This window comes from Tiliqua scincoides, chromosome 3 (genome assembly GCF_035046505.1).
Source record: "Tiliqua scincoides isolate rTilSci1 chromosome 3, rTilSci1.hap2, whole genome shotgun sequence".
Classification (NCBI taxonomy): Eukaryota; Metazoa; Chordata; class Lepidosauria; order Squamata; family Scincidae; genus Tiliqua; species Tiliqua scincoides.
In genome coordinates this window covers 134,675,622-134,689,901 of record NC_089823.1, presented here as the reverse complement: position 1 = coordinate 134,689,901, position 14,280 = coordinate 134,675,622, and the positions used below count along the sequence as shown (strand labels likewise).

The window sequence follows — 14,280 nt, the reverse complement described above, 5'->3', positions numbered from 1 at the left end:
ATGGGCAAATCCAGCACAGCTTGACTCAAGTCAAGTCACCGCCCCCCTGCAACTTGACTCGAAAACAAGTCATAATGGGGGCGCTTTCTGAGTCGCCGAGTTGCCTGTTTGCGACTTGAAAGGACTCAAGTCACCCCCCTTTAAAAAGCCTGCCACAGCTCTGTGGAGAAGACAGGGCTGCTGCCGGGCTGTGTACGTGCTATGGGGTTCCCTTCCAACACTCCCCTATCCCTGCCCATCCCAATGTCAGGCAGCAGCACAGAACACCATCTCTTCCCTTCCCTTCCCCCGTGTGATCCCACCCTGGCTGTGATTCAGAGTTCCCTTTCAACACTCCCCCACTGTTTCCTCCCATCCCACCTGTCAGGCAGCAGTGTGGAACGCGCTGACCCCTACCCAGCTGCAATGAACCCCCCCCCCAGGCATGGCAGGGAGTGAGGGAGTGAGGACGCATCCCAGCTCGGCAATCTATACAATGTATTATATTTCTATTTACAAGAGTGTATGAATTGGGAAAATCGGTTTGGAAAACCTAGTCTGAATAACACAGGCTTTAGGAAGCCCCTTGAGAAAGGAAAATGAAAAGAGAGTTTTTCTCTCCCAAGACAGGAAAAAAAACTGGAAGAAGAGACTGAATTGTTTAATACCTTAGTATGGCCCGATTTACAAACTACAGTAACCAGCATTTCTGACAAGCTGACAGACTACTTCACTGAGCAGAGAGGCAGGATGCAGAATGACAGTAAAAACAAGATTTCCAAGTCTTCCACGCGCATGACTCGAGTGTCCATGAGTCAGTGAAAAATGCACATTTTTCGTGACTCCAAATCAAATCACCCAACGAGTTCCCGTCCCTATTATCTAGTTGTAATTCTTACAATAATGTGTAAAGTAAGGCTGCAATCCTATACACATATACCTGAGAATAAGCACCAGTGGGACCTCTTTCCGAGTAAACATGTATAGGATTGTACTGTAAGGCTAACAAAGCTATACACACATAACAGAAAGTAAGTCTCAGTGGGGTCTACTTCAGAGTAGACATGCACAGGATTGTGCTGTATGCATTAGTTATCCCCATGCTGCAGCTGGGTAGCTGAGCAAAGAGGACAAAGCCAACAAATGAGAATTCATGGCAGAGGTGAGATTTGAAAATTTTGTGGCACGCTCTCATAACCACTTTGCTACATACTACTGGTTGTATAAGATCTTTGAAAAGTTCTAGCATTTGTAAACTGCTCTGACTAAACAGCTAAACTGCAAAAACTGCCTTTTAATGCTCTCATTGGCATTTTGTATCATATTTGATGGAAACAGCTGCTCACAACAGCCCACCATGTGTTATTTATGAAGGTGCTGCTGTGATATTCAATCATTCCCAGCTCTCTGCTAATGGCATTCTGATTTCTGGAAACTTTTCAGAGACACTGGCATGGCTGATGGGATGCCCACAAGGCTGGTCAGTTGTAATTAGGTGGTATGCAAAGCAGACACTCAGGGCTCACACCAGATGATATGACATCACAGTCACTGAAAAAACGAACATCAACACGATGCAACTTCTATGAGTTAATTTTGTAGCAGATGGTAGCTGTGGCAGATTTGTCTTATCAACTAAGAACTAAATCTACTAAGTGGGAAATGTATTTGGACTATTAAAAATGGAACTTGGCACCTCATTTTATGTCATTCAGGCTGAAAGACAACTGTTGACCACATACATTCTGTATTAGTTCCACTAAAGGAAAACTGGACAACTTTGGAACACAGACTCAAGGATTTTTAGTGTTGGCTCATGTTTGCTTGGGAGCTTGCAAGCTTTTTGGTGACCCTTTGCACATGCATCCTTTCTTCCAGAAGGTGGAATATGGACCTGGCTTTCAACTCCAGTCATTGCAATAAGGACGGCTGTGGGTGACTTTGCATGCGTCACAGAAGCAGCCCAAATTGATTGCACAAGTGACTTCTGCACTCTGCTTCCAGTGCAATTCCCAAAGAGGCAACATTTATAACTTCCTCCCAGGTGAGATGAGCACATTTAAAATGCACACAGATCTCATGAGACCAGTTTTATTCATCTACCATCTTTTCAGTGCTTTGAGGTAATGCAACTAAGTCAGAAGTGGAAGAAGGAAAAATCTACTAACTTTTTACTAACCTTTCCCCCATAAACTCTACATACGTTCAACCATTAGCAGTCTCAATGTTTCACAAGTAAAACAAAACTAGGAATGACTCTCTTAATGCATCACCAGAGGAAGGTGTAAGTAAATGCTAATTAAACTACAGCACTCCATACCCCTGCCCGTCATGAGGATGTTGTTAGCCGATTTTAAGAACCAAATTACTGGCAATTCTACTGCATCCTCTTGCAGCGTTGTTTTGCTTTCCACCTCCATGACAGACGACAATGAAAAACTGCAGTTCAGCTCATCCACCCGACACCATGCTAAGGACTTGCTTCCCCCTCACCAAGTAAAATCAATACCATGTTTGAGCAAACACATTTACAGCTTTATTAGGATGTCTTGCTTGTTCTGTAACAGCTACTTGAAGCTGTGGTAGCAAATCGACTCAGCTCAGTTAAACCTAGAGAGCTGGGTAAAGAGGGCTATCAATAAGGTTGTTATAAAAATACTCTGCAGGAGACTGGAAAGCTGAAACAAACAACCTGGGATGTGTCAATATTATTACTCAATATCAATATTTCTCCTCTCTAAGAACAAAAAAACCCATAAGATCACTGCTTATCAAATGGACCACATGCTAAATACAAAATATTTATTTCCCAGCTAAATTCAATCTCAAAGCAACATTTTTTACTCTCCATTCAGCACAATTATTATCCTGATTGCTGTTTATAAGGTTTCATCAATAAAATAAGTCATCCCACAGAACTTACAATATAAAATTTAACACAAGTGTAGAAGGGGAAATTGGGGGCATGGGTAAACAGGAGAAGAAGACAATGGATTCAGTTCAGTATAAGATTTAATTTCAGTAGGGTATGAGGATAAAATCAAAGGCTTTATTGGAACAGGTTGTAAGAAAAGAAGAAAGGCAGTGTCAGGAGTTCTGGGAGGTTCCAGGCATAAGGGGCAGTAAAGGAAAAAGGAGGAGAATTTAAAACAGCAGAGGGTGATGGAGCTGGTGGAACACATCTCACTGGCAGGGATATATCAAGACAGCAGGTCAGATATGTAGGAGGGAATGAGGTCATGGAAGACAAGGCAACTGTGCTGGAGAAGAAACCAGGGTAGAGATTTTAATGAAAATGTTGCCTCTCTCTGTACAAATATCATCCTTCCTTTGCAGCCCCTCAGTTCAATGAAACTTACAGTTAGGTAAGTGTGTATGGAATTGCAGCAGTAGGGGATAATGCTCCATCTTTCCTCACCCTTTTTTTTTATTGTGCTAGAATAGGGGTCTCCAAACTTTTTGGCCAGAGGGCCACATCAAATATCTGGCATGGTGTCAAGGGCCAGAACTTTTTTTTATATTAAATATAACATTTAAATGATACATTAGAGATGGAACTTAGATGAATGAATGGGCTCAAATTTTCAGGATTTCTCCTAGCACCAAACACACACCACGGAAATAAAGCACACACTTAAATGGAATCCCATTCCCCTATCCCACAATCAGCTTACTTAAATATACAGGAGTAAATACCTCAGAACCAGCACTTCATAGGAAACACCTGGAGTGTCTGAGGGCTGGGGAGGCTTCCTCAACCCTCAGAAAGCCTTCTAAGGCTTTCAGAAGACAAAAAGGTTACTACTGGTTTTTCAGGAAAACCAGAAAGTGATGTTTTTAGGCCCTTAGAACACCCTCTGGACATAACCAGAACACAACTCCAGTCTTGTTTGGTCAAGTGGACCAGAGGCTCTCAGGGGACCAGAGGTTGGCTGTGGACCAGATAGAGGCTTACCACAGGCTGCACCTGGCCCCCAGGCCAGAGTTTGGAGACCCTTGTGCTAGAACTATGAGTCTGCCTGCATGCAGGCAAATGATGATAATGGACCAGAAACTTCTCACAAAAGAGGATATTGCTCAGAAATGTCAGCTCTTACATTTGGGGTTTGACTGGGTCAAATCAATATCTTTTAATACAGCACGTGTATCCAGTGATCCCATATCTGTGGTTTTAGTTAACCACAGATTGGTGAGAGAGAGAAATGCTTACTGTTCAGTTAAAGTTATTAAAATTGTTAAATGATTTTTGAATGCAACAAATCAAAGTAATCAGAATTATGATTGCTCTAGTACTCTAAGAGCAGCAAAACTATTGCTTTGCATTTATTTAGTACTAGCAATGTGGCAGGCACTGTACTGAATATACAAGTGATACTGCCCTTACAAGGTAGACGAGCCAAAAGCCAAGAGAGAGAATAGGATTTGATGGGGAAAAAGCACAATTGAGGAAACCTTAAGGAAGGGCTTGCTGATAAGATAAAAGACCAAGCAAGGTCCTTGTCCAAGAAGGAGATTTTGAAGAAGAGAAGGCTCACTGAATTAAGGCTGATGGAGGAAGGGGAGTGGGAGAGAATTTGAGGTAGTGACAGTAGTATGTGCCAAAAAAAAAAAGGAAAGGAAGAGGCACAAGCAGATATATTTGTGTGAAATGACAAGGGTGCGAAGGAGAGCAAGGAAAGGGAAGAGAGGTATAGTCGCGATTGGAGCAATGGGAGACACCACCCCTCTATCTGGTATGTGAAGAATGTACATACTTTGATATTACAGCTGATAGACTTGTTTTTAAAAAACAATATTTTCATATCTCTCAATTTATAAAGTCTCTATCCTTGTGCCACTAAGACTACAGCCAGAGAAAATATGGAGATTTCTAGGTACTCTAGACTAGCAATTTTCAACCAGTGTGCCACGGCACACTGGTGTGCAACAAATGGTCTGCAGGTGTGCTGAGGGAGTTTGGGGGAGGGTCATTTTTTAGTAGGGCCATTGGAGACATGAACTTCCTGCTGGCAGCATGGCGTGCCTTGTCAATTGTGAAAAAGGTGTGCCCTTAAAATTTGAGCGCTATGTCAGAGTGCCATAAGATTAAAAAGGTTGAATATTGCTGTTCTAGAGGTTTGCAAAGGCATAACACTTTTGGTTTTGAAAGGGGGAAAGATGGCCCCCAACATGCTCTGCCTCCAGGGTTCTAATGATTACGGAGGACAAGCCTAGATTCCCAGGGACACATCACTATCTCTTGGAACCTCTGGTCAAGTGGACAAGAAAGATGTTTCAGTTTTGTTTTCAACCTTATTATAGCAAGACTAGGAACTGGATTCCATGGCTAACTGTGAAAATCAGAGAGATTGCCCTCCCCCCCAAATGGGAAGAAGATTTGAAGGTAAGGCAAAGAGAGTGAGACTGAGAGAAAAGCTGACTGTTCAGTACTCGATACTACATTCCAGACCTTGCAACCTAACTCTGTAATCCAGGGCATGTTTATTCTGAAGTCAGCCCAATAGTTCTGTGGGACTTGTAGAAAGATGTAAAATAATACATTTTCAACAATTAAACATATTCAGGTGAAAAGACCATTGTTGTGTAAAATGCATGTTGTTAAAAAGTCCAATGTTTCATTATGTAACTTTTTCAGAACTTCATCAGGAAAATGAGCAAAATACAACATTTGGTTATGGGGTTCTTCTTGTTACTGTTATTTTTAAAACATGGCTGGAATTTTTAAAATGGAGGGCAGATTTCTAAAGGATGACAACTAGGAGGAAAAATACATCACATTATACAGCCAAAATATTTATCAGAATAATGATTCTTTAAATGTGACAGAGAAAAATCTATTGAAAGGACATAATTTGGCAATATCTAGTTTATGGAAGGCCAGTTAGAAACTGAGTGGCCTCATAAAAGCCTGGATTGAGATGCTGCATTTATCTTGGCGGGTTAAAGATGACACAAATTGCCAAACAGCACAACCATAAGCTGGGAGCTGGTATGACAGTCATCCCTTTCCAAATACAGACAGATGCTTCATCAGAAAGTTCAGCTATTATACCAGGGCAAACAGGTTGTCAGTCAAAGGGCTGATGATATTAAAACAGAATTTTCATTTCAACACTTTGTACAGCTGCAGCAACTGAATGCACAGAGTCAAATCAGACACCCATCTTGAGCTGATCTCGTTCACATTTATCTTCACTTGAAAGAAAAGAGACTATAGCTAAAATGTTCTTCCCTTGCCCCTCCAGTGATGAAGATAAATTTTTGAACGGAAATCCAAGACACTGTATACCATAAAGCCATATATATTTCACCGATGATACATAACATTCGATCAGCTGATAAATGGTGTTTCTCAGGACAGTATGATCATCTAAGGGACATACTTCATGGCTGTGACAATACCAATTGATACCAATTGAACCAGTCTTTTACAAATATAATTTCAAGATTTGTGTGTGTGTGTGTGTGTGTGTGTGTGTGTGTGTGTGTGTGTGTGTGAGAGAGAGAGAGAGAGAGAGAGAGAGAGAGAGAGAGAGAGAGAGAGAGAGAATATGTGTATGTGGGTGCAAGTGCAGAATTTAATAGCTCACACAGTAGAAGATCCTGTAAAGAGAAGCAAATCCGCTCTGCTTTTAAAGAGATGGAGGCAGCGACAATAAGGCAGAGGGGTCAGGAAGCTTCACAGAAAAGTTCTAATAAGACATCTATTTAAATAACTGACTCAAGCAATGAAGGCAAAAGAGAGGATGCCGTTTTCTTTGGAAATAAGGGTTTCAGTGAGAACTGTTCCTTTTTTGCACTTTGTCACAAGGTAATCCCAAATTTTCTTCCTTGCCACTCTTATTCCTGGCTTTCCAGAACTTCTTTCTATACTTGCCAAACACGAGGAATTTAATTCTTTGTCCCCAACTAACACAGATGCTATTCACAAGTCCTCCTCCAGTCTCAGTAAATTGCTCCTTCAACCATTTTTTTAAATCTAATGCTCCTTAAAAAAAGGCACATTTTGAGTTAAATGGGAGAGGTGCATAAACTTCAGAAAAGGCCATTTAGACACTATCCCACACTCTCCCAGATTGAGTTTGCTAATGCTAGACTTGTAGCCCACATGATAATGCTAAAACTGCTTGGTTTTATCTGTAAAATGCTGCGTAGGTTCAGCCCAGTTCGAGATGATCCTGATGGGAGACAGGACTTTGCTGTGCCTGCTGGCTTGGAGTGGCACCTGATAGACATGGATGCATAATTAATAAACAAATCTCTTAAGCCAAGCAGAAAACAGACTGCCTCCTCAATCATTTTACAGTTCTTTCCTTGAGGAACCTGAAGAGGCAGCAAAAATAGATCTTGAAGTCCTACCCTAACTGGCAACTTTATATTGAGGAAAGCTAAGATCCCAAAAGGATGCTTTGAAGCACTCACTGAGATTACAGCCTTACAAATGCACTATATACAGTGGGCCCTTGTTATCCATGGGGGAGGGGATCAACTCCAGGACCCCTGTGGAAACCAAAATCCGTGGTGGGGGGAGGCATAGTGCAGTGTTCTGAGGCATGAGGAGTCCCCACATGGCTTCCCTGTGACTCAGGTTTCTGGCCATGTCCAGGAGGCTTCCCAGGCTCTCTGCAGCAGGAGCTTGGCATCCATGCATGCTAAGTCCATGGATAAGGAGGGGCCACTGTACAGAGAATGCAGTCAACAAGAAAACTTTTGAGCTATTTTGGTTTTTGCTTTACGCTGAAGCATTCTGAATATCAAAGACAACAAAACAGAGATCTCATCCTTTCTCTCCCTCAAGTTCAAACTGACACCATCACCATCCTATGCTTAAGTTGCTACAAATGGTTATAAATGAAGCAGCAGATGTTATCGTAGCTCTGACTATTCAAAGCATTAACCCTTTGCATTCTTTTCTCACTTGCACTTACAGTCCAAGAGACAGCTGTGCTATGAAAAAATGCTGAAATGTTACACTCAGTTATTTCCATACTCTTTAATATTTGCTACAACCTGTTTAAAAGAACAGCAACATGCTAAAAATTTTAAAGCCAGGAGGGATTCTGAGAACACCACAGAACATATTTGATGCAGCTTGTTTATGCAACATTCTGACAGATACAATTAATCCTGTGAAAATGATGCGGATGGTGAATAATAGCATATTATCTTTAAAGGCACAAACCACGTTTTTTCTTGAGAGAATTAGCAGTTCATTAAAACATACTCTTAAGATAGAAATGAAAGCTTAAAAAGAGCAATTCTCTACCAAACACAAACAAAATGTTTTCTAAGGAACACAGTGGGGAGGGAGGGAGAAAACTTTCCAAATAAGGCAACAATGCAAATGGCACATACCTCCCACAAATGCATCTCCAGCTCCATTGGTATCAACAATCTCACTCTGGTCGCTAATTAAGACTGGAAAAGCTCTTACTTCCGTTTCTACAAGGGAAAAGAAGAAGTCCTTGTAAGCATGACTAGCAAGATCCTGAACAGCAACACTGGAAAGAAGCAATGATAATTATCCAGCTCCTCCTTGGATACCAAAATCAACTCTCAAGATGGCCTGTGTTAAGCATAGACTACAGCAGTGATTTTCAACCTTTTTCATCTCAAAGCACACTGAGAAGGTTCTAAAATGGTCAAGGCACACCATCCGTTTTTTGACCATTGGTAAGGCATACCATGCTGCTGGTGGGGGCCTCACATTCCCAATGGTCCTATTAATATATAACCTTCCTCCAAACTCCTGGGGCACACCTGCAGACCATTTGCAGCACCCCAATGTGCCATGGCACAGCAGTTGAAAATGGCTGGACTAGAGCTTCTGGAAGCCTGGTGTAAAAGAAGATGGCTTAAATTCACCTGGGCAATGTCAGTAAAGAGGTTTACTGGACTCTTCTAGAAGAAAAATGTGGTGAGTCTACAACTAGGGGATATATTTTGTTTAGCAAATGTCTTAATGGCAACATTTTCTAGTTTTGCTTCCATCTCTCCCCCCCCCCCCCAATTCTGCCAGAATCCTAGAAATGATTTCAGGTGATTTAAATAGTGTATTTAAGTGCCCCATTCTCCAACAGAACCTACAATGTATGGATACAATAATTTTAGAGTGCCAGGGTCATAGATTAAATAAATGCAACTAATTAGTCAGTGAGGGCTTTCCAGGGGGTAATGTCACAAAGATGTGATAAAAACATAATTACCACCTTGTTAATGTGTAAATTACCACAGTAAGAGAAACCTATACAAGTTGTGCCTCATAACCAATGCGCATTGAAGAAATGAGATGTCCTTTGCAAGATTAATAATGATAAGGTGGAAGAACAAGCAGTTCTCGTCACCAACTACTGCAGAAGACCACCAGAGCTTTCTTCAGTGTTTAGTTTCAATTTTCTTTAGGTAGGTTTCAGGTATCTACCTAAGGCAAATGAAGTATGCCATAGCTAGAATTTCAAGGCTTCTGCAGATCCTTAGCTATGCCAGAACTGCGGATATTTTAAGAGACTCTGTCAGGAGACTGACAAACTGGACAAATATAAACTAGAATCACGGTGAAGTCAAGTTGCAAAAGGGCTGCTGTGGTTTCATTCTGAGGTGGGTGTGGGGATGACAATCAGAGCTGAAAATGACATCACTAAGGGCAGGGGTGCCCAATATGTCGATAGCGGGCTCCACTTATTTATGTGAGTCAGCCTTTTCCTACATGAAGATCATTAAGTCCAAGCACCGTTCCACCATGACTGATGAACATTTGGAAGTGTGCTTGAGGCTGGCTGTCAGCAGCTACTGTCCAACTATGCATCCTTGGCTGATTCACTTCAGTGCAAGTCATCAAAGTAAACTCAAGTAATTACAAAAAATGTTTACAGTTAATTATGTTGTGTTGTGCAATATTGGCTCATGCAGTTATGCAAGGTACACCAACATACATTGTACACATAAATGTTATATGTTATGATGGCGCGAACATTATAAAAAAACTCTGGTAGATCTCCGGGCCTTGCTGGGTTTCAAAGTAGCTCTCGAGCCAAAAAAGTGTGAGCACCCCTGACTAAGGGTGACATGTATTGCACTGGAGTTACCAACAGTTATGTTGCACCTCTACGTCCCCAGGATTTGTCTGCTCAGCAGCTGCCAAAAACTCTTTACCCTGAGAAAAGATCAACCATATGTAGGCAAAATGGGTGAAGATTCAAGAAGAGTCTTTGCCACAGCCAAAATCACTGGCACAATAAATCAGCCTCACTTGGCTGCATCTGTCATCTAAAAATATATTCAATTTATTTATTTTTACTTTGATTTTTGTATCCTGCTTTTCTCTCAAATTCTGCACCTAAGAAGAAGCCTACTGCTAACACTGCCTAGTACTGAAAAATCTGTGTCATGATTTAGACTCCATTGTAATTACAATTCCCAAACACACAGCTGGTTTTAAAGAATTAGTTTAGCCCATCCAACTCTGTCAGTAGCTGCAGAAGCTGCTGGGTTCTGCCTCTAAACCAGACTGAAATCAAAGAAGAAATGACATGTCTCCTTGACGTACAGTAGAAACACCATCAAACAATGATTACATCCAATTAGGCTGAGCACTTTTCCTAAATGGGTCATTTACCAGTCTCTCTTGCTTTTAAAAGTAGATTAAATTTGTAAACTTGCATGTAATTGTCCATGACAGAATACTTTAGAGTAGCACTGTGAGATACCCTTAATGTGAGTGCTCCAGGAAGAGTTCCATACAAAAACAGTTTCCTAAAATAACCTGCTGGGGATTCAGACATTGATAATGCAATTGCTCAGAGTGCAGACTCAGAATCCACTTTTACCTTCTCCCCACCCCCTTTACAAAACAAAATTCTCCATACAAGAGTTACAGCACAATCCTAGGCATATCTATTCAGATACTATGTTCCGTGGGACTTACTCCCAGGAAAGTGTGTAGAGGATTGCAGCCTTAAACGTGTAGCTCTGTTCCTCCTTCCCCCAAGTATAAAGTAGTTCAGAGCAAATGGTTGAAGCTTGTAATATGGAATGGGGTCAGGAAAATCACACTGTAATTACATTAGTACACTAAGTTCTACTATATCGTTACAGAGGAGAGGAAATCCAACACAGTATTACCATTTTCAGCGACAGCTCTGTGGTTTCGATCAAACCTGTTAGATGTAGAGGGGAAAATATACAGTCACCTTGAGTACGCCTGTGTGTTTCTCCATTCCTGGCTAATAGGATCTCCACGATGACTATTTGGATGGGGTTTGAGGAACAGGGAGGGAGACCCTTTGCAACTGCTTTTAGAAGAAAATTATATCAGGAAATCCCATCCCAGATCTTCCATACTACATCTAGTTTAGTCTAAATCAGGGGTGCCCAAACCCTGGCCCGGGGGCCACTTGCAGCCCTTGAGGCCTCTCAATGCGGCCCTCAGAGAGCCCCCAGTCTCCAATGAGCCTCTGGCCCTCCGGAGATTTGTTGAAGCCCACACTGGCCCAACGCAACGTCTCTCAGCGTGAGGGCGACTGTTTGACCTCTCGTGTGAGCTGTGGGATGAGAGCTTCTTCCACTGCTTGCTCTTTCACATCTGTGATGCAGCAGTGGCAGCAAAGGAAAGGCCAGCTTTGCTTTGTGCAAGGCCTTTTATAGGCATTGAGCTATTGCAAGACCCTCATTCATTCATATAAGTTCATCTTTAATATATTCATTTATGTAAACTCATGTAAATTTATTCAAATTTTAAATGTAAATTAATTCTTCCCCCCCCCGCCCCCGACACAGTGTCAGAGAACTGACGTGGCCCTCCTGCCAAAAACTTTGGACACCCCTGGTCTAAATGGATGCAATAGTTTTTAAAACTGCTGACCAGTTCAACTACGGGCAGTTTTTCAAGTCAATCAACATGTTTTTGATTGATTAGCATTTGCCGCCTTGCTTTTTACACATGGTGGTCAGCCAGACAAACAGGTATGGGAACTTTCTTCCCTTTGGTGAGAAAACAATATTGTGTTGCTTAACACCACAAGCAATAATTCTATGAATCAGGTTGTATGTACAAATGTGCCAAGGAGAAAATGCAGCACGTACAATCTCACTCAACTCACAGGTGCACCAATCCGAAGGTGCACTTTGTGTTTCATGCCCACAGTGAGGCTTACAAACTCCCTCTTTCCAAAAGCAGTCCTCCATGCTGCTCCTTGAAAGGTGGGAGAGCTTCAAAAGCAGCTAGTAGTACAGCATTGAACAGCTGCTGCCTGAAAAAGGGAGATACTATTGAGCTCAGATATAAGCCCAGCTAACGAAAATTGGTTCCTGAAGGCCCTTGGGGAAGTTGAGCTAAAAACCATCTCTTAACTACGTATGAGCTAGGTATAAGCAGAATCGTTCTGCCCCCTAGCCTTAGTAACATGGAATTTTCTTTTTCCTGTATAATTTTCAGGCTGCATGGTTCTTTACTCCACTAATGACTGAAGTAATTATTGCAATGACAAAGTATCCATACCAGTTTTTATCACAGTTTATTATATTGTTTAACCAAGTTCAATAGGTTAAATGTGATACAGAGGCACTCACTCAATGTGTGTTCCTGCATCAACCCCTACCACAGTGTGCCACAAGCGACAAGATGCAAAGGCACCAGGTAGTTGGAAAACTGGCAGGACAGATAATGTAACATTCAGCCATCTTTGGTGGTCATTTTGCTCTTGAGACTTAGGGCTCAATCCTATTCACCTTTCCAAAGCCAATGCAGCCACAAGGTAAGGGAACAAACATTCCATTACCTTGAGGAGGCCTCCCTGACTATATTGCAGAATGCTCTGCACATTGCATTGGCATGGTTTCATCAGCGCTGGACAGCTGGATAGGATTGGGTCCTTCGTTTCAAGTAATAATAAGCCTACACAAAGATTATAATGATGCCTCTTAGGATAACTACAGTTTCTTTAACAGATTTATACTTCACCTCCTCAAAAAGGGTCTCAGACAATTTTGGAATTATGGTGAAAATGCTACTTTGCCTATGTGCAAGTAAATGGTAAGTGAATATACAGGAGATTGGCTAATTCATATCTACTATCACAGGAAAGATGTTAATATCCTTGTAGCTGTTACTAAGGATTGGCCATACCCTCAGACCAAATAAGGACCTTTCCAAAGGTCAGGACTTGTAAGATCATTTTGCAGTTTATACATTTATACACTGGTTCTCCAACTTACCAATGTCTGAGTTACAGATGGCTGGATCGATGCTTCTGCACAGGCATAGTACATTCTTTGTTGTGCTTCTGAGCAAGCGTGATAGCGCTGGAATGGCAAGAGCCAGTTGTTTCAAGGTACACATGTTCCAAATTCTGGACCTCCAGAACAGAACCAGTACATATACTGGGGACTTTGTGTACATGGTTAAGGGAGCAATCCTAACCTACTTTCCAGCACCGACATAAGGGCAATGCAACTCCTAGGTAAGGAAACAAATGTTCCCTTACCTTGAGGAGGCCTTCGTGAGTGCCCCCCAACTGCAGGATGCAGCACACGTCCCATTGGCACAGCTATGCCAGTGCTGAAAAGTGGGTTAGGATTTGGGCCTAACTCATTGTTCAGTTCTATCATCCAGCATCATGGGATGATGTTTCATGGTCTTTACTGCACTGCTTTCTTAACTCAAACAGTAATCGATCCTGGGAACAAGCTGAGCACAATGGGACTTACTTCTGAATAGTCAGGCATAGGGTTGTGCTGTTAATTTGGCCTACACTTATTTACAGCTGTGTTCTGGCAGCCAAGGAAAGTCTGAGCGGCAGCCATGGATTAGGTTTCCAATCTATACTTCACATGTGCCTAATGTGCACATTTATGCTCCACTTGCAGGTTTTGTTTTTTTTAAAGAGTGTAATGTTGTGGTTTTATAGTGATGATGTTACAGTTTCATACTGTTAGCTGTTTCAGGAATTCCTGCAGTTAAGGGGTGGGCATATGAATATTTTAAATCAATAAATGCAACTATTGCTGCTAGTAGCTGTTGATACTGTTTTCTTCCATAAATTTTGGCTCATCCCCCTTTGAAGCCATTTAAGCTAGCAAGTCTCACTGCCTCTTGTGAAAACAAACTCCTTCAGTTACTTATACAGCATGCCTCTTTTGTTTGTCCTAAATCTACTGCCCATCAGTTTCATTGGGTGACCCTGAGGTTATGAGAGATTGAGAAAAATGCCTGGATATTTGCCCCAATTCATGCATAATTTTATAAACTGCTTTCATATCCTGTCCACCCGCATCATTTTTTCTCCAAACTAAAAAGTGTCAAGA

General features: G+C 41.7%; 1 protein-coding gene across 2 annotated transcripts in view; it reads right to left on the bottom strand.

Annotated features, from left to right (window-relative positions):
* Nucleotides 1-14,280, bottom strand: part of ADK (adenosine kinase) — a 259,891-nt gene that overhangs the window by 8,957 nt on the left and 236,654 nt on the right. For both annotated transcript variants that reach the window (XM_066620531.1, XM_066620532.1), the window contains exon 10: nucleotides 8,335-8,421. In XM_066620531.1, coding sequence (XP_066476628.1) covers nucleotides 8,335-8,421 — 87 coding nt within the window. The remainder of the gene's footprint in view (nucleotides 1-8,334; nucleotides 8,422-14,280) is intronic.